General features: G+C 38.1%; 1 protein-coding gene across 1 annotated transcript in view; it reads right to left on the reverse strand.

Annotated features, from left to right (window-relative positions):
- Positions 1 to 17303: 17303 nt before the first annotated feature.
- The window catches only part of LOC131425278 (protein yellow), a 45539-nt gene continuing 38199 nt past the window's right edge, over positions 17304 to 24643 (reverse strand). The window contains exon 2 of the mRNA XM_058587037.1: positions 17304 to 18851. Within this exon, the coding sequence (XP_058443020.1) occupies positions 17464 to 18851 (1388 nt within the window). The 3' untranslated portion in view covers positions 17304 to 17463. The remainder of the gene's footprint in view (positions 18852 to 24643) is intronic.

Raw genomic sequence — 24643 nt, forward strand, 5'->3', positions numbered from 1 at the left:
GTAGCCCCACAAAAAATAGTCTAAAGGCGTCAAATCGCATGATCTTGGTGGCCAACTTACCGGTCCATTTCTTGAGATGAATTGTTCTCCGAAGTTTTCCCTCAAAATGGCCATAGAATCGCGAGCTGTGTGGCATGTAGCGCCATCTTGTTGAAACCACATGTCAACCAAGTTCAGTTCTTCCATTTTTGGCAACAAAAAGTTTGTTAGCATCGAACGATAGCGATCGCCATTCACTGTAACGTTGCGTCCAACAGCATCTTTGAAAAAATACGGTCCAATGATTCCACCAGTGTACAAACCACACCAAACAGTGCATTTTTCGGGATGCATGGGCAGTTCTTGAACGGCTTCTGGTTGCTCTTCACTCCAAATGCGGCAATTTTGCTTATTTACGTAGCCATTCAACCAGAAATGAGCCTCATCGCTGAACAAAATTTGTCGATAAAAAAGCGGACTTTCCGAATGGACCACCTAAGACGCAGCCGCGGTCAACATTTAAATGAAATTATCTTCAAAAAGTAAATGTCATGTACCAATCTAACGTTTAAAATAAAGAACCGATGAGATTTTGCAAATTTTATGCGTTTTATTGTTTAAAAAAGTTCTCAAGCTCTTAAAAAATCACCCGTTATAGTGACCTCGCGCATATGACCTAGAGAAATGTATTGATCGATGAAGTTCTTATACATGGCCTTTTTTTGAGGATCAATCAGTGGAATCAACTCTTCACGTTTTGGCAATTTTACCACATAACGCCCTTCTGTGGTACGTGAAGTATTAACCGTAAAATGTTCTTCACAAATCCGATCGATCGTGGACCAACACTTTGAGTCTCTAACCGTTTCTAGCTCCCAAAACCTTTGTACTAGTTCTTCTAGACGTATGGTGTTGCTTGAAAAACAGGACCGTGGGTCGGTGGGATCGTGATCTTGAATAACACAAGCTCCGGAGACAATCCACCCGAGTGCAGAATTTTGTAGTACCGGAAGGTACTCACCTAATTGAATGCGTCCATACCGCAATGTATTGAAGAAATATTCAGCTCCTAGAATGAGATCAATTTGATGTGACACGTGGAATGTGGGATCAGCCAACTGTACTTGTTCAGGAACATTCCAGTCTCGAATATTTATTGTAGATGCCGGAAGGGTAATAGCTAAGTGCGGCAAGATCAATAAACGTGGTTCCACAATATATGGAGATACTCTGGATGATATCTTTGCGGTAGTGTAGTGTGTAGGTTTCGTGGAGATTTGACCGATACCACAAACCAGAATAGGGGATGATATTCTTGAGCAAGGCAGATTTATTTTTTTACAAAGCGAGGTAGTTATAAAGTGACTCTGTGATCCCGAGTCCAACAAGCATCGAGCGACAACCTTGCGTCCATGAAAGTCTTCGATCTGTACTAAAGCGGTGGGAAGAATTATTGTGTTCGATTGATCATTCTTGTCACAAGCCACCGTGGCGTATTGAAAATGTTCTGGGACCCCGACTGTTTGTGTAGAGAGAGAGGTTTTCATTGTTATTGGCGGTTGAAATGATTGCGATTGAGCTGACAATGGTTGTTGTAAAGCAGCAGGTAAGCGTTGCGACGCGTTTATTACAGTAGATTGATGAGCGACGAGTGATGCTGGTTCATTTTGCTGGGTAGCAGAGTGGGTCTGCTGTGTAAATTGTGCTCCGTGGAGAAGGGTGTGGTGTTTCCGAGGACATCGGTTGCAAGTTTTCCACGGGCAAGTTTTAGCAAAGTGATCGACATTACGAAGACAATTGAGGCAAAGTTTCTTGGACCTTACAAACTCCAATCTCTGTTGATCTGGCATCTTTTGAAATTCCGGACACTGATAGAGAAGATGATCCTGGTTACATTTTTCGCATTTTCGTGTGCTCTGGTGATTTTGTTTACCTGATGAATAACTAATATGAGCACCGAACTTCACTGGTTGTCTCAACTTCATGTCACGATCTCGACCAGTGACGGTGATGGGTCCAACAGACTGAAGAACTCTAGCATAGTTCTGCAAAAAATTCACCATCGAAACGTACTGAGGTATCTCATCATCGCAATCATCGAACAGTGGATCAGCAGTTCCTCCGAGAATGGCAGCAACATTATCTGAATCGAGACGAGCGCAATAGCTTTCCCATTCCCGCAGCGTGCGTGAATCCAAACGAATAGACAATTGGTAGATTAATAGCGAACTCCAAGCATCCGTAGTTTCACCCAAGCGTCTCAAAACTGAAATGTGCTGCTCAAATTTATCCACAAGTACCAATAGCTCATCCGCACTTTCCTTCTTCATAGCGGGAATATCATACAAAGCCTTAATATGACACCGAATTAACTGACGTTTGTTTTCATATCTCAATTTTAATGCCCGCCATGCATCGTTATACCCTTCATCACAAACCGAAATAGACTCGATAATTCTCGCTGCTTCGCCATGAACAAGTCCTCTTAAATATTGAAATTTATCAATGTTAGACATTTCTTCACGATTTCCGATAGCAGATTCAAAAGCATCTCTAAACACGCACCAATCCTCAACTTTTCCTGAAAATCGAGGTAAGCTTAATTCAGGGTAACGAATATGACTAGTGTGTCGCGCTTGCACTATAGGAGTACTATTGTGTTGGCTTTCTTTCATTTGCTTCGCGTAAAATGCTCGAAGTGCGCAATATTTATTCTCGAAATCTGCACGTTCATCTTTAAAACATCCACCATGTACAGCTTCTAAAACACACACTATACGCCGATACTCTTCTAACCTCTCCGACCACGTTTCTATCAGCTCCGTATTTTTCCCATTTTTCGCATCCTTTGCTCCTTGCATTAACTGCGCTAGCACTTCTAGTAAATGTTCATTATGCTTTTTCAAAAACTCGACCTCCTGCTCACTGCTCACTAACTCGTCCTTCAACATTTTCGCGATTTACGTGACACTTCGCGAACCGGTACGAAACGTACGATTTTCCTTCCCGGGTCAACTCGCGGATTGACTCAACCGACACGATAACGGTGCTTCGAATTTTCCGACAAGTAGCTCCTTCACGGGCCAATTCGCGGAATGGCACTACCGAACTGACGCGCACTGTCGTGTGCAAGGAATAAATAGGCAGTATTTTCTTACGCACTCTGGTTACCTCTAGCGATCCTCTGGGTAGCCGGTGATGACTGTCCTTACAGCCACCGGGCGTCTGAACTGGAACGCGCGAAGGTGATGATCAGTTTGCTGTCCACACAGCGTAAATTAATTCCGATCTTGATGATCAGCAATCATAGCGTAAGATGAACAATTTGACTCGTCACACATTCTTCATCTTTCTTTCCCTTCGGAAGAACAATGACAGTTTCGATCACAAGTAACAATAACTGACCAACAATGGCTTTGTTCACGGTCAACTGAAAGCACAAACGAGAACGAATCGGGCACTGTACGCTTTTATAACTATACGGTGTCTTATGACCAACACGCTGATTTTTACACTATGCGCCTTTTAATGATTAAGCGACTGAAGGGTTTGCGTGTACTCCGAGATGTGATATTACACTTATCACGACCAATTGGGTAGATTACTCATCACGACGGCTACAAAACACGTGATCGAATTGAAAAACTCTCTTTGATCACGTTTCGCGGCGATTAGAATCTCCAGCGCTAGTCCTATGGTATCCGGCTCGAAGGACCATGTAAAATTTAGTAACTTTTAACCGATCCCGAAAACTTATCGAATTCGCGAACCGACCTTCGACGTGGAGTGTGGACTGTATATTTTCAGTTAGGTTGGATTTCGGATCTCAACCGAAAGAGGTTACTCGTTGTGCTTAGATAGTTATAAAATACTGACTTTATTCACGTGCTGTCTGTCCTTTTTATTGGAGTTGCATTCGTTTGTGTTAGTGTAGAGTAAGACTGTAGTTTTTAGTACAGTTCGTATGATAACAGTTTGTGGTATATAATATACAGGGTATATAATTCAATATCAAATGATCTATGATGTATTGTTTTAGGGTTGCCCTAAATTCGTATCATAAGCGTTAAATTCAATTTAAGTTTAATTTAAATATGCAAATTCAAATTCATTTTGTTCTTAATTATTTAGGTATTTAACACATTTTTCAATTTTTAAAATATGTGTTTAACTTTTGAAAATTTTTCGGATTTTCGTTATTTAAAACTAACTTTGAAAAGGTCAAAAAAATTGCATCGAGTTCCACTTAGATTTTTTCTAATATTGTTTATTGTCAAAAAGTAAACAAAATCGCAACCACTTGCTTAAGTTACGCGTGCAAGCATAAGCTTGTTTACGCGCGTCCAGACTGGTCTCTGGTGTAATCTCGAAAAAATCGACTGAGAATTTGGGACTGCGTAACTATTAAAATTCGCGTTGAAAAAAAACCGCAAAAGTGTTAAAAAAATTCACTTTGTCTTAGAATTGCATGAAATGTCGAGATCTGATGTAATTCCAAAAAAATATATTTCTGAAAATAGTCGAATATTTTGTAAGTGTCAGAGTTGATTTAAAAATTTCCGAGATAACACCATGCATTTTCTAAGACAAAACAAGAAAACCGGATAACTTTGCAAATTTGCGTATAAATCCGCTTAACTTTGGAAATCCACGTAAAAGAGCCGTGTAAAAACCGCGTAAAAAAAGGCGGGTGGGTAATGTCAGAGACATAACTGGATGTCGTGAATACGAAAAAACTGGCACGCTCCCATCACTTTTCCGAACATCAGTTAGTTGATTGGTTGTATGAATTGTGCAATCTTTCCCCTTTTACACAGTCACTAATAGAGTTTGAAGCGATGCACCTACATTAAAGTACAGATTAGTTACATCAAACAGCTACTATTCTACAACTATATATTCCAAACTTGAAACAATTCCTTTTTAATTTGCCAATATAGGAGGCTAGGTACGACAAATTTGTAGTTTATTTTTATTGAAGCTATGAAGTTCGAAGATATCTGATTCTTCTCGAAATTTCAGTACGAGACAATTGCAATGGCCTGGTCTGAAATGTATCGACGATCTTCGGTATGCGAATTTTAATAATAATAATAATGATAGTAATAATAATGATAATAATAATAATAATGATAATAATAATAATGATAATAATAATAATAATGATAATAATAATAATAATAATAATAATAATAATAATAATAATAATAATAATAATAATAATAATAATAATAATAATAATAATAATAATAATAATAATAATAATGATAATAATAATAATAATAATAATAATAATAATAATACAGATTAACCTGTATATATGGCAACCCTGTATCTCATGGCATATTTTCACACGACCCCATACTAGTATAAAGAAGTGTTCAACATCATCACTTTCGCTTTCGCATTGCGTTCGTAATTGAATGTGTTAGTGACGGTACAAATCTGCCTTTCTACCGGTTTTCGGTGCCATCTAGCTGACGGTGTCTCGTACGTTCAGAGTAGCTGCTTTATTATTATCAACTTAAATGACGCTTATTATTATCAACTTAAACTAGCTGACCCGTCGAACTTCGTCTCGCCCGATTTTTTTTGGCATTAAAAATGCCTTACTCTTCACTATATGGGGCCGGGTGTCAATTAAAAGTTTCAAAAATAGTCACGTAACCTTTTTGTGTCATAATTTTGAACGTTAATAACTCGGTCATTTGTTGATGGATTGTTATAATTTAACAACCAATCGATTCGGGAACTTTTAACTTAAACATGTATGATGACGTCGTTTCAGTATTTCAATAGCATACTATTGAAAAAATGGTTGGAATCGACCTATGTTTTCATCCACCAATCCCAGCTGAGGAAATTGACGTCATTTTCTTGTTCGGCATAGGAGGCTTTGCGTCATGCACAAAAAACACCGCATCGTTATGCGTAGTTTGAAGAGAAATCTATAAATATATGCTGCAAAATATTTCTTTGTCTAGTCGATGCTTGACTGTGTATGAAACAAGTAGCTCGTCCAGTGAGCTGATGACTGGATTGTATATGCGTTCACTCGCTGGATTGTCGCTTTTGCATTATGTGTTGGTGAAATTTCCTGCTATCAGCGCAACACCGTTTTCGCTTGAGTATCCTATATATCATTCAGTATTGAAGAACAGAATGAGCGTTATTACCGGTTCTTTTGAAACAGCCCATGTTTTTAGTAAATCTTTGGCAATAAAAATGTCCTACTCTTCACTATACGGGGCCAGGGGTCAATTAAAAGTTTCAAAAATAACCGCGTAACCTTTTTGCGTCATATTTTGAACGTTAATAACTCATTCGTTTGTTGATGGATTGACATAATTTAACAACCAATCGATTCGGAAACTTTTAACTTAAACATGTATGACTACGTTGTTTCAGTATTTCAATAGCATACTATTGAAAAAATGGTTAGAATTGACCTATGTTTTCATCCACCAATCCCAGCTGAGGAAATTGACGTCATTTTCTTGTTCGGCATAGGAGGCTTTGCGTCATGCATAAAAACACCGCATCATTCTGCGTAGTTCGAAGAGGAATCTATAAATATATGCTGCAAATCATTTCTTGATTTCAGTTCATGCTTGGCTGTGAATGAAACAAGTAGCTCGTCCAGTGAGGTGATGACTAGATTGTATATGCGTTCGCTCGTTGGATTGTCGCTTTTGCTAAATCTTCACTGTACGAGGCAGGTGTCAATTTAAAAAATTTACAAAAATAACCGCGTAACCTTTTTCTGTCATAGTTTTGAGGCCTTAGAACTCAGTCATTTGTTGATGAATTTATATAATTTAACTACCAATCGATTCAAAATCATTTAACTTAAACTTATGCGGTAACGTCATTTAAGTATTTCAATTGCATTGGATGGAATTGACCTATGTTTTCGCGATCTATAAATATATGCACGAATACATTTCTGCTTTAGTTCACCCATGGCTTAGCTTGATTCTCCGGTAACTAGCAGGCCAACTTAGAATTATCGGCGATTGATTATTCGAACCTAATTTGAAGCGCTTGTATCTCTGCGATTTATTGATAAATTTTCCTCATTTAACTTGATTCGAAAAAGTTTAAAAATCTTTTAATTTGTCAACGGGTAGTTTGCATATTGAAATCTCCATTTACATACGAACGGTGGCGCGCAAAGAAATTCAGTATAAAGTTGTGTTATGATGATAATCATAGATAATTCTTTTTCATTAAATGTGGCTAAATACAAAGAATTATCTCTCAGCATAATCCCTCAGACCCTATTATTAAGCCAAACAATAATCGAAGTATAAAGCATAATATTTTGGTCTAACCTTGCTTCCCAGAATCTTGAGAAGGGATCCAGACTAAGTGTAGTGTCATTTAAGGGATATTTTCCAAAAATTTTCTAATGTAAAAATTTGTTGAAGGCATAAAATAGAGTAGAATCAATTGTTTTGAAAGAATCTAATTGTCGTTTTGATCATTCGCTAAAAATGTAAACACTAAAAGCAGAGTAAGTTTGTAATTCTTCACTGTTTAACGAATCCACCATCATCTTTATTTTTGTATTGATTATGGGTATCTTAGAATTATTACATTTTTAATGTAATCGTAATCGGTCGTGTCTTGCATACAACCCTCTAATTTTTTTTGAATTTATGTTCTCGGACAGTAGAATTGTAAAACCTCTTATGCTGTTAATATATCTTTCCATTACTTTACTGATTACTTGGCAGCGATGAATTCTTAAAAAAAATTCCAAATATGTTAAAAGAGACTCGAATGTTTCGCATCGCTAAGTTCGACTCCTCTGGTAGAAGGTAAAAGTTTAGATGCGAAAAACCTTCTCCTTACTTAAGGGGGGGGGGGGGGATTGTAGGGTCTAAATGATGAAAATTATCATCATTTTTGCGTTTTTTTTTTTCAGAATTATCGTTCAACAAAAAAAAATTTAAATGTTTTGCATGATGAAAAGCATCATTCAAACAACATTTTGTAATTTTTTCGTGGAAAAATATTGAGAAATAAGTCGGTGAAGAGGTATTTTTAGGACGCTTCCTAAAATCATGTTTTGCGGTGTTCACTGTATTTCAGCGCAGACTAATCAGAAGTGAACAAATCAAAGCAGCGTAGTTAGAGTAGAAGTTTTTCTAGACCCCAACGTTTCTGTTTGTTTTTTTTAAAATTTTTTGAATTTTTGATGTTTGTTCAAAGTGAAAACTACGACTTTTTCACGAAAAAATCCACCGTTTTGTAGTTATAAAACCTCCCCAAAGTACCAAACAACGAAAAGCAAAACGTTGGGGTCTGGTTTTTTATATGTAGAAAGTGCGTGCAAAATTTGAAAAACATTGGTGCAGTAGTTTTTGAATGACGACGGACACGGACTTTCCAAACCTGTTTTAGAGGAAAACGCTTTCAAAGTTTTTTGTCTATAAACTTTATAAACAATTTATTACTCAAGGGACTGACATGTTCTAAAAATCATATTTTTTTCTTTTTAATTTGTTATAATGAAACATTTCATATTCAATATTTTGTCAAGTTTTTAAGTAAATCGAAGCAGAAATCTTAAGCCTGTGTGCCGAGCTTTTACTTCTTCGCAGTATAAGATGAACAAAGATGAAGGCCCATAACATACTGAGATTTGTTCCGATAGGCTTGAAAATTTCATAGAATATTCTAGAAATGTTTTACTATCAGCAAATACAAAGAAAAAATAGGTGATTTTTTAAAAGTGTGTAAAGATGATGAAGATAAAATGAGTAATTGTTGGACATACGAAAGTTCAAGTTAACATTCCTTTAAATATTGTTTCCATTAACTTTTACATGGACACTGAATTCGTTTAATAGTTTTATCAATAGTCGTCTCATTAGTCGACACCACATCATTTTGTTTAGTACCCTACCTACGATTAACGAATGGTGGAGTTCGGTACTGAGAATCTATATCAGAAAGTTTTATATGAAAATAATGTGCAATTCTTCTGTTATAGCGGAGTGAACATGTGGAGTGATTGTATCAGTATTCAGCTTATCGTTCGATAAAATTGCATAAAATCTCACAACTAATGGTTTTCAATCCACCAGAATTTATCCGACGCGAACGAACTTCAGCAAGCTAAATGCAAGACAAACCTCTTTTTTTGATCTCATTATTTAAACAGTCGAATCATATCATTGATTCGTCCAAAATACGTTCTATAATGTGATTTATTCAACTCACGCCTACAATGGCCAACATTAATCATCTAACTGATTACATTGCACACAACGCTTCTTCTGGTAAACAATATCAGAAGTTTTGAATCTGTTTACGGTATAGCTAGAACACTCATATGTGTTCCATTATTAAATCATTTGGTAAGCAATAATGTTGATACCCAATTGAGCACGTGGCTCGGAACCACATGAATCAAATATGCATGTGCAAATTTCACACAAAAAAACTCGTTGCGCGCCAAAAGATTCTTTCAATGATCTAGTATTCCTTTCTTCGACGGCCAAACACTTATGCAACTCGTTATGCGCCAAACAACTATCGATGATCTAGCAATCATTGGCGACTTTTTCAGTGGAAAATTCCATTGTCCATACAAAACAACTTTATTGGGTTTTCCCACTTTTCCGGTAAGTTTTCCTAATTTTTTTGATGTACGAACCCGGTGGGGGTAAAAACTGATCAAACAAAAAAAAAGCATCTCAATCCGTCCATCCGTTTTTACGTGATGCGATTACAAAGAATGATCTCTGCATTTTTATATATATAGATAGATAGATAGATAGAAGATAGATAGATGACGCTATTTCTCACATCACATTTTATTTTATACCTTCTACTGGCAACGGTGTCCGGACGTCCCCTTTGTTAAAATACCTTTCCTGTTCGCAGAACGGGAAACAGTGAGACGATATAAAAGAGAGAGTTAGTAGAGCAGCAGCCAGTAGTACTGAATTGGTTGTCGAGCTGTTAACAGCATCTTGTGGAATTTTTACGCAGAAACACGCACACAGGAGGAACAGTTGAGGGCAAGGCAAAGTCCCGCTCAAACCGTGCTGGTCTGCAGTTCCCAGTTGGCAGAATCCATCGTCTGTTCCGGAAGGGAAACCTCGCCGAGCGTGTCGGTGCCAGTGCACCAGCCTATTTGGCGGCAGTGATGGAGTACTTGGCTGCCGAAGTGTTGGAATTGGCCGGTAACGCTGCCCGTGACAACAAGAAAACGAAAATCATCCCTCGCCATCTGCAGCTGGCCATCCGTAACGACGAGGAGTTTAAAAACCCCGTCCTTTTCTGATACGCCTGGAAAGTAAAATGCGCAAATTAAGTGGAAACCTTTGTTCTAACAATTTGTATAAAGTATACTAGTAAAAATATGTTTCTAAATCAAAATTTTCTTTTTCGTATTGCGAGACAGCGTTACTGTCGTAATTGAATGTGTTAGATATCACGATCAAAAAGCGCCCCATACTAAAGAATTTGCGACATAAATACATATTGATCTGCACGAGGTCTGTTCAAAAAGTTCCCCGAATTTTTTAATTGCGCGCGTCTGGAGAGTCCGGTGGTCAAAATTTTTTGTATTGTGTTGGTACATATGTCCCTAATGTATGGTAAAATTTTCAGCTGTATTCATTGTTTACATTCTGTCTTGTAGCGGCTGGTGTAGACGTGTTTTTTTTAGCTCGGCGATTTTTGTTAGTTTAAACAATGGAAGAATTGAAGAGTCAAAGAATTTGTATTAAATTTTGCGTGAAAAATGAAATAAAGTGTAACCAAGTGTGCGAAATGTTACAGAGAGCCTACGGTGAGTCTGCTTTGGAAAAAACAAGTGTTTACGAGTGGTATAAGCGTTTCCAAGATGGCCGCGAAGACGTTGAAGACGACGAACGCTCCGGTCGACCCAGCACGTCAATAATCGATGAAAATGTGGGAAAAGTGGAAAAAATGATTATGGATGATCGCCGAATCACTATAAGAGAAGTTGCTGATGAAGTTGGCATATCAGTTGGCTCATGCCATCATATTTTTTCAAATGTTTTAGGCATGAAACGAGTGGCAGCAAAATTCGTTCCAAAACTGCTGAATTTTGATCAAAAAAACAAACGCATTACCATCGCTCAGGAGCTGTTAAACCTCCTTATTCACCAGATATCGCTCCGTGTGATTTTTTCCTGTTCCCAAAGTTGAAGAGACCCATGAAAGGACAGCGTTTTTCATCGATTGAAGAGATAAAGGCAGAATCGCTGAGAGTGCTACAGAGCATTACAAAAAGTGACTATCAGGGGTGTTTCGAAGACTGGAAAAAACGCTGGCATAAGTTTATTTTATCTAGGGGGGATTACTTTGAAGGGGACCATATAGATGTAGACGAATAAATAAATATTTTTTTAGAAAAAATGAGAATTCCGGGTACTTTTTGAACAGACCTCTGTTTCGCACGGCATATTTGTATACTAATATAAAGATGTATTCAACATCATCACTTCCACTTTCGCATTGCCGTTCGTAATTGAATGTGTTAGTGACGGTGCAAATTATTTAAACTTCTCGTGTATTTAAACTTCAACTAGTTCTTTATGATTATCTTCAGAACTAAAAAGTACGGGTGTGTAATGTCAGAGACATAACTGGATGTCGTGAATACGAATATGACACGCTTTATTTATACTTCCGAATTCGAATTGGTAGTTGATCGATTGTTTGAATTGTGTATCTTCCCCCTCTTTCATTACTAGAATTTTAAACGATGCGCCTAGACTAAATTACAGATTAGTTACATTAAACATTCTGAAACGCAATTAAATATTATGAAATAAGCAGTATAGTTCTTTATAATAAAATAATGGTGGCTCTGAAAAGAACCTTTTATAAAAACGTTCGTGATGGAGAGTGACGAGTTCCGATGGAGTGTGACGAATTCCGATGGATACCGTTGACTTTCGATGCATAATTCTTTAGGAGTATTATTATGGTTTTAAAAAGAACCGAATAGAAGTCTGGAATAGAGAACTGACCCTGAGTTCAAGACCTAAATTTAGATCCAATAACAGACTCAGAATCCAGTTTCAATTCTAGAACTGCAATTTCGAAACTCAAATCAGTTCCGGAATACAGTTCCAGAATCCAGTTCCAGCACGCATTGATGGACAGCAAGCGAATGAGAGATGCGACCTGAGCGTTTGAGGTTTTAATCACGCAGAAGGTGCATTCTCCGGCGCTGCTGGTTGAAAGTTTAACTCCCGCGATGCCAGTCCTCTCGCCTCGATGGCCAGTAAGCGAATGAGAGATGCGACCTGAGCGTTTGAGGTTTTAACCACGCAGAAGGTGCATTCTCCGTCGCTGCTGGTTGATGATTCCACTTCCACGACGTCTGCTTCCACCGAACGCACGAAAAAAAATGATCGATTTTCGACCACGGTCCCCCTTTTATACGCATTCAGTTGAAGATATGTGCCTGACTACCTCAAAATCGTCGTCCTTACGCGAAAAACCCAAGCGAAAGTAAAGAGTTTTCCGCGTTGTTTTCAAATTTTAAGAAAACATTATTTTTGAGTTTTTTGTGGTTATCGCGCACTGTTCAAAATATTATCCTAAATTCCTGATCATATTTTTGATGAAATGGTGAAAGAATTATGTTTCTACCATTAATACAAGTCGAGATATTCACGATTAAGTTCTGCCCATTCTTCCATATGGCTAATTTAGAAAAGGCACCCCATAGTAAAGTAAGTCGTATTCACGACAAAAGTGCTTTTTGAATGGGCCTTGCTTGCTGGACTTTTTGGCTGCCTTTCTACCGGTTTTCGGTGCCATCGTGCTGACGGTGTCTCGTACGTTCAGAGTAGCTGCTTTTACTTAAATGACGCTATTTCTCATTTTTTTTGCATAAATATCTGTTTATTAATCTTATTTTTGTGTATTACATCAACATTTTACAGTACAAGTGTTTTGACCCTGTGGCCTTTCATCTTTGTTGTTCATACGATTCGTTATTAATATTAGGTGTTTTAGTTACTCTTGTTTTACATACTAATGTTTAATCATAATATTTATTTAAACGCTATTTCTCACATCACATTTCATGTTATACCTGCTACTGGCAGCGGTGCACGGAGAGCCCTTAGCCAAAATTCCTTTTCTTGTACGCAGAACGGGAAACAGTGAGACGACAGGTCCTCGATGTTGCTCTCGTGTGTCTTGTTTCGGGAACAGATGCTCAGCAAATGGTAGGAAAAATGAACCACTCAACTTTTATATGGATGCTCTTGTATAGATGCAGACATCTCGCTTTCTGATTGGCTGGTGCTGTCATGGGTTAAATCAAACAGGTTTTTCAATAGTGTACTATTGAAAAACTTCAATGTTGTTGCAATACACGTTCAAGTTGAACATTTTTGATTCTACTGGTAGTTAGATTATATAAATCCTTCTACAGATCACTGAGCTATGAGCTTTCAAAATACGAGAAAGCAAACGCGCCTTATGAATTATTCTCTTTGACACTCGTTTTTACCAAACATTTAAGTAAAGTTTAATTTTGAACTATTTGAGATTATGTCACATAACTGAAAATTTTATCATAAAATTGTGATTATATTTCCGATGGCATGTCGCAGGAATTACGTTGATTCATTAGATACAACAGGAGATATTCACGATCAAAAACTTATCACTCTCTCAGAGGGTAAATTTTGAAAAGGTGCCCCATAGTAAAGTAGGTCGTATTCATGACAAAAGACTTCAGTATAAGCTGTAAACCTGACATCTCTGGCCATAAGCGTAAGCTACTGAATCCTCTCTTGAAGGTGTGCATACAAGTTCTCACAGAGCCTAACGTGACAAAGAGAAAACAACAAATCTCAAAGCTGAGCAGAGTAATTCCATCTCTAGCTGAATCTGTGCAGTAACTCATGTGCACGGAAAAGACACTAACACAGTGACTACAGATAACTGAATCGATTCTCTCAAACTTAGGTTCTAAAGACTGGGCTTGAAGTCCTTATTTTTTTATCTGGAGCCAAAGTTACAGGGTACACAAAAATCTGTAGATACTACCCTCAATTTTCTCTGAAATGCCACGCACAACCTTATACAAATTGAATTTTATCTTTTGTGAGCGAAATCTTTAGAATTTGTCAGCAATTTATTTGCGTTTGTTGGACTTGTTAGTGTATAGTTAAACCCACTTTTGCCATACAGATATTCGGTTTCCATTACTAGAAACTCCGGAAGTAACGATTCAAAAGACTTCGGATTTGAATCTACATTGTTTTTTCAGTTGTGGGTGAACCTTATTTGTTGATAGTAAAAATAAGGTTCTACTAAACAAGTTAAAAGATAACATCGAGTAGAAAATTAGGTTTTGCGTACCATTTTGCCGAAAAAAATAAATAAATAAAAGAACAATTACAATGAATATAAAATACGTACAATTCTATTTTGGCGCAATGAAATAGTATCAGTTTTACGAGTTCGGAGAATCATCATCCCGGTTTATTTCATGAGTCATGTTACGTATTCAATTAACTGTTTTTAGTGTATAAGTTTCATTTCATGTAGACAACAGTCAGATGAAGCTAATAAATAAATAAACCCCGAAATAAATAAATAAACCCCGAACAATTTTGCTTTTTCCACTTTACAATAGATGTCACTGAGAGTAAATGCCGATTAGGAGCGGCAAAAGACCCCTCCTCACCAACTTACCTCACACACTTTTCACTCCACACCTGAGTGACACATTTTTCATAATGAATTTTTCTGATATTTTCCTTCCTTTGGTATTAGCAGATCGACATTTTGCATATTGCATTTGTGCGCCGTTCGCTTGCGCTGTTGTGAGAGAAAATTACGGCGAGATGTGTACCGTTCACAGTGTAAGTTTCGCTTCAAACAAGGGTAATTAAATCAGCATTCAGCTGCCAATTGTTTACATTGGAGTAAAATATATCCAATGAAATTCTACAAATCAGCCCTTTTAAGGGTTATAAATGTTTACAAAAGGGTTATAAGAATCATCAAACTATTGAAATATGCACATCGGAAGTGAAAATAATCAGTCTAGTGGACCGCGCGCAGTGTGAACTTTGCACCAAACAAGTGCAAATAAAACTTTGCGTTTTCACTAGATTCATTTAGATTATTGATCTAAAATTTTGATGATTATTTAGTTGTCAGTTAACAGTGTCCAGAAGAAGAATAAACCCTGGTTTAACGTCAAAAGTTATTTGGCATTTTAGATATCACTGCATTCTGTAGCAATCACGTGGTTTCGATAAAAAAGTTGCTTCCGTCACTTCGATATGGTTGCCTAGCTTATCGATTAGGCTTTCTTTCCTTAGCTAAAGTTGGAAGAATGAACATTGGGCGGCTATTTAGAATGCGCCGCTTGCTTAGAAGCCGATTGCCTATTCTCTCCAATTCTGTATCTCTTTGCTGTATCGTGACCTTTGGACTCGCGCAGCAACGATGCGACTTACTTTTCATGTTCTTGATATTCAAATATTGGCCCGAAGTTCATTTTGGGGGATATGAGACGGTTAGATGTGGACTACTAAAGGGAAAACGGGAATTCGGTTCGATTCCGAGTAGTCCAATATGAGTTCGTAATGCGATTTCCGGTTTCTTAAATCCAAAATCTCGTATCTGAGGATTAACAGTTTCTCGGATCAATCATTTCAATTTGATCAGTGGAAGAGATCAGAGTGGTTAAATTTGTGTAGTTCGTGTTCGAAACATAACATGAGACTTTTTTAAAGCAGGCAAAGTTACAGAGTTTACTTTAAATAGGTGTTAGCGCAGTTAGGAGATAGTTGAAAGTGCGGAGACTTTGAGTGCAAGTGCGAAGACCATCAAAAGGTAATAAAAAGGTTAACGTACGGCGTGTAGACAATAGCTTACAATGTCGATCAGCCGTACGACGGCTTTTAATTTTAGATTTTGCGCTTGGTGAAGCTACAACCGCACCGCCAGCAAAGTTCATCCGTCCTCCTGTCTCCACGTCTGATTCATCTTCTCGTGACCGTATTGTTCGTTGCCATCAAAACGAAGGACACAGCGACTCCACGTGTCATCTGCGGCCATCGCAAATTCGCCGCGTGCCGGACTCTGCTCCGTTTTTTGTTGCTGGTATGCTGTTTTGAGGTCCAACACTACCAGCAGTTACCCTTCAACCCGAGGACCTCACCCGGAGAACCTGCGCTAGGAAGCGCAAATATCGACAGCGACACATCTGCGCGGAATTAGCACCGTGCGCAGCAATACCACGTAACAGGTAGCAGAAAGAAGGCTGGTCGACTGATAAGAGTGAGTAAACGCCTAAATCCCTGCGCAGGGTGATATAAAAGCTCTGAAATTATAGTACAGTCCAGAATTTCCACCCGCACTTGCTAGGGCCCTGAACTGGGAAATAAAATGTAATTTTTGTATATAGGAGATGTAATTAGGAGTAAGTTAGGATAATATATTTATGTAGTGTGTCGAATTAATGTTCGAATATAGTTTAGTGGTTAGGAAATTCGAATAATGTTCGAATTAAAATAGAAACCGTTAGGTGTTTGTTGGTCGAATAAATGTTCGATAGTGATTCACGTTTCTTAAGATTATGTATTGTCATTTGAAGTAATATACCGGTAGTTTTGTTTCTTTAAAGGGTCTCTGTTTCGCGGTCGTCTCGTTTGTAGTTTTGGTGTTTTTGTACTCTGGGTTGGACTGCTTGGGAAAACAGTCCCCACTCTGGTTTCTTCGCTGGCTATTATTTGGTTATTTTTAGGGATTCTGCCAGTGAGGAATCTGCGAGTTGATTGGAGAAATCGGTTGTCTATTCGCGAATTCGTTAGGTGATTATTAGGGATCGACCTTTTGGCACGGAGTACCCTTTGACGTTTGCGTCTTCCGTTTCGTTTCCCCAAGATTATTTTAATCTGACCCGCTCTGAGGCGGAGTTTCTAGTCGGACAACCTTGAAGGTGACAAGTGGTCCTCGTAAGAGGTGGTGCTTAAGGCACTTGTTCGTAGATCTTGGAAACGATACAGCAGACAGTTTCGTAACACCGTAGTTCACGCTACAATTCTTCTCTTCTTACTCTGGAACGGCATTCTGGATTTTTGTCAATTTAACGGTGATCTATAGGTCGCTAAATAGTGTAATCTGAACTTTAGTTTATAGGTAAACATTCGACCGATTGTTACAGGAGATCCTGATCTTCTCATTAACATATCCGATCATCAAGCAACAGCAAGCTTACAACAGAGAGTAATTTTTGTATAAAAAAATCTTATATAGGTCTGGTCCTTGTTAGAAGTAAGAAAGTACCGGTGCTTGTTTCTATTTTAAATGTTTTGATTTATTTAAATTTCACTTTTCCTACTGTTAATATTATTAAGACTATCTGCTTTACAAATAATTTATCTATTTCACACAGTAGCCGAAGATGAACTACGGCATTTTATCTATTTAAGTTATTTACAGTGTCGAAAGTTACTTGTAGTAGAAGTATTGTTTCAGCGATTCCTGCTTTTTGCCACCCGAACTGCCCCAGTAGCGATGTCCAGGATAGTAGCCCGAGTGATCATGATCCCCTCCGTGGTAGTGCTGATGGTGGTACCCCGCAGCGTGTCCATTTCCGTGGGCATGGTAGTGCACGTTATGGTACTTGTTGTATTGATAGTCCTTGGCAGTCGTTGGGTACTGCTGAGAGGAATACATGTGCGAGGACGGAGTTTCGATGGCCACTGTGGAGTAGGTTTCAGGACTGATTGGGGTGGGAGTATAGCTCGTTGGAGTGTAACTGATAGGTTGTGTATACGATGTTTGAACTAAAGAAGTATCGGACGAATCAGAACCACCAAACTTGGGCTGTACCGCACCTGGACCAAAAGTGGGTTGAGTATCGCATACGGTTCCCGACACTAGGGTGCTAAGTGGAGCACTGAAAATTCGGAAGTTGATGTCACTGTAATCCAGCTCGGTAATAAGGAAGACTGGCATCCGGTCAGAAATAACCCAAACGGTTTCTTGCTCATCGATCTTGACATCAGCTGGGAACACTAATTCAACATCATCTCGATCCACCACTCCATGGTATTCCGGACTGTATGGCAGAGACGAGTGCCAACAACCAACCGCATTCTGATCAATCAAATTGAACAGCTGAAGACCATTTTCGCTCATGACGCGCGATGTTGTGTGAGCATCTGGGCCACGTTCTTTGAGATATTGAAAATCATGGAAACTTTCCTCTACACGGCTTTCGTCCCGAAGCGTCTTGGTGGACACCATAAATTCACGGTGACTCGCTAATGGAGAGAAATACATTGTTCGGAACCCATCAGCTTGCAGTGGTGATAGAGACATTCCGAAGATTCCTTCTTCACCCCACTGGAAGTTCAAACCGGCGATGTTGAAATCTCCCCGTAGAGGATCCGGGAAGAAGAAACTGTGAGCGAATCTCCAGGACTTGTTCTGTTCGAACGAATAAGCAATCAATCCGTAGCCAAGCTCATCGGACATATACGCAAATGTATCTTCGCAGCTACGGCCCATGTCAATCGCAATATTGGCTATAAAAGTGTTGGGATTGGTGTCCTCCGCGCGAAGTTCATAGCGACGAAGACGGCGATTAGTTTTCAGATCAATGATATTCAAAGCGTACGGACAGAGCTGCTGTGTGGTGTTGCCAATGCCAACGGTTCCGGTATCCAGAAGCCACAGGCGATCACATTTGTCTGCTTTGATACGATAAACTGTGTTGAGGCCATTCTCGCAATCCCCGGCGACGTTACTCGCCCAGTCCGGGTACGGAATCAGTGGCGGTGAACCCGACGGTGTTTGATTCATATCGATGTAGTTGAGCGTTGCAGGAATTCCTGGAAGTAAGAAAAAAAGGAAAGCGTCAGTATGTCTGTATTCCATGATCGTAATCTGCAATTGAAACAGGTTGTTCTAAGAAAATCTGTTGAATCGGTTGAAGATTAAAGTTTGGTTTAGGAAGTATTTTTTGTTGATTTTGCTATTCTTTTTGGTGTAGCTGAGAGAAAAGTTATCGAAAGACACAAAATGACATGACAAATGTAAACCGATCGGACTTAAGCTACTTGATGATCGTTTTCGATTTATTTCGGAGAAGTCATCGAATGACTCGAGTCTTTTCTGACAATTCGTTGAGCTCCGGAGTACCTTATAAAGTATAATTAGTATAATAGTGGTTGAGTATCGAGATAAACAATTAAAAAGTCAGTTTGATTGAGCTTTCCGAACAAAACAGTGCTCGATAAAGTAGGAATATCTTGATCAGGGAAGCTTCCACGTGGTCTAGAAGTGAAAGTTTGGTAAATATCAAAAGGATCATGACTGCAGATCAGAGTTACCATATTCACAGATTTTTCTGTAAAACCACAGATATTTTTGCCTATTTTGTTATACAGATTATGTGTCACAGAACACAGATTTTATGAAAATTCACAGATTTCTACAGATTTTCATGAATAGTTCATAAAAATGGCAGATGTTTTTAAAATGTTTTTCACAGATTTTTACAGATTATAATCGAAAATAAGTAACACAGATTTTACAAGTTGAAACACAGATTTTCAAATGGCAACTCTGCTGCAGATACCTACATTGACTTGTTCTGCGGAAATTTGGAGTTGTCTATGTCAAACCGTGAAGAAAGTGATTGAGATTTTTCAAGAAAGACCGAATCAAAACGCTCGATTGGCCTCTGCAATCCCCTGATTTCCTGATCCAATTGAGAATCTGTGGAGTTATTTGGAAGATTTAGTGAATAAGACAGTCTCTCGAAACAGCCTAAGAATGTATTGATCCGGAATACCAAAAAGTTTTTTAGCTTGAAAAAAATAACATCACAGAGAACAGACATCCAAGCTAGTACAAACTTTTTCAAAAAAGCTGTAAAAATCCGTTAAAAATCACTTCTGCGCACGACTTTGCACGCATGAATGACCATTGTTTGAAAGCTCGAACGCAAGAACCCATAAGGAATTACTGAGCTGCTCGAAGCATCTCTACAGGAGAATTGATGCTTTGTGATTACTTTTTAAATCAACCGTTGAATTTCTTACACATATTGTAATCTCCACTTGGATGTCTGTTCTCTGTGAAAACATCTACAGTCTTCGTTTCTCATTGCATATGCAGCCAGATATCTTTTTCCATGTTATTCGGAGAAAGGAAAACTAGACCAAGTAGCTTTGCCGTAATTGTTTTCTTGGATTTTTTTTTTGATTTTCAAAGAAAAAATTGTCACTTGAGGCTATGCAATCACTGTGAAACCCGACTTTACAACCGAGGCCCGGGGGCCGAGTTTCATATAGCATTCGACTCAGTTCGTCAAAATCACAAAATATCTGTGTGTATGTATGTATGTGTGTATGTGACAAATAATGTCACTCAATTTTCTCAGAGATGGCTGAAACGATTTTCACAAACTTAGATTCATATGACTTGTCTTAAGGTCCCATACAAAGTTCCAGAGATTCATTTGTATCCGACTTCCGGTTCCGAAATTACAGGGTGATATGCACCAAAAAGAGGAAAACAAGGCGGGTGGGTAATGTCAGCGACATAACTGGATGACGTGAATACGAAGTCAGTCTATCTGACGTTAACGATTCTGAATTTTTTAACTGAAATTCAGGAACCGATTTTTTTATTCGAATGCTAGAATTGATATCTGAAACTCAATTGGGATGCTCGGGTATTGAATTCTGAACCTGAACTCGGTAACTGAGTTCTGAACAGTTAAACTCGTCATTCGAGACCAGGATTCTTTTTCGGTTTTGAACTCTGAATCAAGCACTAAACTCTGGACCTGGATTCTGATTCGCAGCTGAATTTTAGTTACTGAATTTCGGTCCAGGATTTCGTTTTCAAATTCGGATCGACAATTCAGCTCAGAAGATCCAGAATGTAATTCAAAGATCTTCCGAATCTAGTTCCTAAATTCAGTAACACTTGTAGAATTGTACAACTGAACTTTGGAACCAAATTCGAGTAGAATAATATTTTACCATCATGCAATATCACTATATATATTAGAATTGAATGGTGTTAAAATATTATTCCAGTGAAATTATTCTACTAAACGCTCTAATCACAAATTAGTGACCAAATTCTTGACTTGTATTTTGGTGTAGAGCTCCGAACCTGGACTCTGGAATACAATTTAGAACTCAATTAATGAAATACAATTTAATTTGAAATCTGTTCCTGGATTTCGGATTTTGGATTTTCTGATCTGACATTTCAGTTCCAGAATTCAGTTTAAGAATTCACATCCAAGGTACAGATCTCGAATTAATCCTGATCTCAGATTCAAAACTCGGTTAAAAAGTCTCGAGTTTTTCGGTTTCAGCTCCAGAATTATGGATTGACCTTGGATTCTGGGCGAGGAACCACATTTTAAATCTGGTTTCTGGAATTGAAAAAAATATCAGGGGACGGGTATAGTGTGATGGGATAGTCGATGCATATCACGCAGCCCACCTGGGTTCGTTTCCCAACCCCGCATATAGAGCCAGAAAGATTTTCTGGTCCGAAGAGGCGAATGACCTCAAGATGTTAAAGCCTCTATAATTGAAACAAACAAAAAGTATTAGGTATTGGATTCTGAAACTGAATTTCAGAACTAAACCCTAGAATTGGATTCTGATGTTTACTGAACGAGTCAACTATGTAGGCAGGAATAAATGAAGCATCAATTAGAAGAGCTGATTTTGTACATTTTCGTTGTATTTTGCCACAATGCAAACGACCAGCACCAGGATAACGCAAACGCTCTTGTTTGAAGCGAAACTGGTTCGGCGAACGTCCCCCAATCGATTCAATATTGAACTGAATTCTTGATAGTTATAGAATTGGAACTGAGCTCTGGACCTAAATCAACCGGAAAGATGCACTTGTTTTACTTCCTGCACCTTCAGCTGCGCAGGGGCTAGAATGAACGAAATATATGAAGTGTTAGCCTTTTATACAAACTGGGTACGAGAAAAATGTTATCATAAATTGCTGATCATATTTTTGATGGCATGTTGCAAAAATTATGTTGATACGTTAGATACAACAAAAAATATTCACGATCAAAAACTTATCACTTTCTCAGAGGGTAAATTCTGGAAAGGCACCCCATAGTAAAGTAAGTCGTATTCACGACAAAATAGTCACACACGTTTCTCAAAGATGGCTGAACCGATTTTCACAAACTTAGATTCAAATGAAATGTCTTATGGTTTCATCCAATTTTTTAAAAATCTTATTGGATCCAACTTCCGGTTCCGGAATTACAATGAAATATATTCAAACTTATTAAAAAATGTGCACTCAATTTTCTCGGAAATTTCTTAACCGATTTTCACAAACTAAGAAGCAAATAAAAGGTCTTGAAATTCTTCAATAATAATAGTTTAGTGAAGAAAATCTCCAAAAACGGAACTCACTTCGATTTCTCAGCAACGGTTAAGCCGATTTTCACAAATCATAATTCAAACTAAAGTTCTCGTTGTCTTTATATATACTGTGCAATTTCATCCTGATCCGACTTCTAATGGAATACACAAAGGTCTTTTTTTGTGCGGTTTTTTATGCGACTTTTTTATGCGAATGTTCAGAGTTATGTGGTTTTCTTTCATGCGGTTTTTTTATGCGAAGTTTCAGAGTTATGCGGTTTTTTATGCGAAGTATCAAAGTTATGCAGCTTTTTTTATGCGAATTTTCAGAGTTCAGAATTATGCGGTTTCTTTTGCAAAGTTTCAGAGTTATGCGGTTTTTTTTATGCGGTACGTAAACTCGCATAAAAAAAACTTCAGTGTATAATCAATATCTAACGGGGAAAACAGATTGGAAATTTTGGAAACAGATTGGCCACGGGTGATTAGAAGAACCAAACATGCTTGGCTGTACCTGGACACCACGGCATCCACTTACAGTCCTATATCTATATATGCAGGTTAGTTTAATTGGTGAAGCAATTTCCCCGGTTAGGAGTTAGCCACGGGTTTGAGTCCCGTTTCTGCAGTAACATTTTCGTGGTTTTCATTACATGATTGCATTAGCAAGTCAATGTTCCATTCTGTTTTCTTCGTTAGATACTGATTATATTTAAAACTAGCTCAAGACGGCTCTACGTCAAATTTTCAAATTTAACTGTGACGAAAGACTTCTTTATTCAGAAAAAATACAGGAAAGATGAACTGTGGCCACAGTGCCAATAAGACTTGTTAAAAGAGAGCGTTAATTGGCGAAAGTGTCGAAGAACTTTCCATCTCAAAAAAATTATGGAAAAATTATTATTAGTTTTTGATAGGACTTATAAAATTAGACACTTCATATAAATAAAAGCAAAGTATTTCATATCTGAAAAGTTGTGCTCTGTTGCTTCCATTCGAGATTCTGGCAAAGCGGTAGGTGTGTTTCCCCGAGGGGTTTACGAATGACAAACTCAAAACAAAATTTAAAAAATTTCGTTGAAACCTGAAAATAAACAGTGATCTATAAAAATAATTATAGGACTTCTGTTACTACGGTTTGATATACGTTGGTCCCTATATCATAAATTAATTGTTTTAAATTTCAACCAAGCAAAGAATCAACTTAAAGAAGTAAAAATCTAAAACAATGAAGAACCTATTTTAATTCGATTGATTTATATTGCCTATGACCTATCCCAAACAAAATCTTTCCGGTTTTTACCAGCACGATTAATAACGAGCCTGAAACAAATATCTCCATCTGTCAAACAGGTCAACTAATCAATACCTTAGTGTCGCTGCTGGTGGCTGCCGTTTCGTTTTAAACCAACATCTTTCACATGGTTGAATCCGGTCGCAATTGAAATCGCCTATCGACTCGCATCGGCTGGTCGGTAGGTAGATGCATAAGTCATGCAGTCAATAAACCAACCGGCTGTTGATAGTAAATAGTGAAACCGCCCCACATTCTTCGCAACGGACATTGTTAGCAAACCGAGCCTGGCTACTGAGACGACACGCTCGTATCACGCAAACCATTTCATTTCATCAGTCAGCAGCAGTGATGAGGCCGTCGTCGTACTTCGGAAATCAAAGCTAGCTGGGCATAACAAATTTCTTGCGGTAAACCTTGATGGTGTTATTTTTTTTGCCACCCCACGAATCGGATGGTGTTGTGCTGTGCTTCGTTGCTCCGGGAAAAAGGTGAGTCTAGCAGGTGACGCAAATTACGATTAGTTGTTTTTCAATTGCAGCACGAATTCAATCGCCTTCCGATCCTGACGATGACTGAAGTGTATGCGGCAAGCTGTGTGTCGTTATATTGGCAGCTATGAGCAAGTATCATATCGTCTCATAAATGTTAACTTATATCAACTGGTTTTCTAATGGTACCTATAAATTTTACTGTAGATTTAAAATTAAAAACATATCACTTACATTGAGAGGTTGTTTTTGCCGAGGGCGTTAAAGAAACTTTGTTGCATGCTTCACCAATGCATTGCGGATTACAAAACCAGGGCAATATTTTCAAGTGACAGTTCGCGATAACTCACATTTAGCAGCCCCATCATCATACGTTAGCTTAACTTAATGAATCAGCAGAAAGGAGCACTATTAGTGGTCACATCACAGCAATTTATGCGCGAAAGGTAAATGCCTTAAATACCTTTATA

Source organism: Malaya genurostris, chromosome 1 (genome assembly GCF_030247185.1).
Source record: "Malaya genurostris strain Urasoe2022 chromosome 1, Malgen_1.1, whole genome shotgun sequence".
Taxonomy (NCBI): domain Eukaryota; kingdom Metazoa; phylum Arthropoda; class Insecta; order Diptera; family Culicidae; genus Malaya; species Malaya genurostris.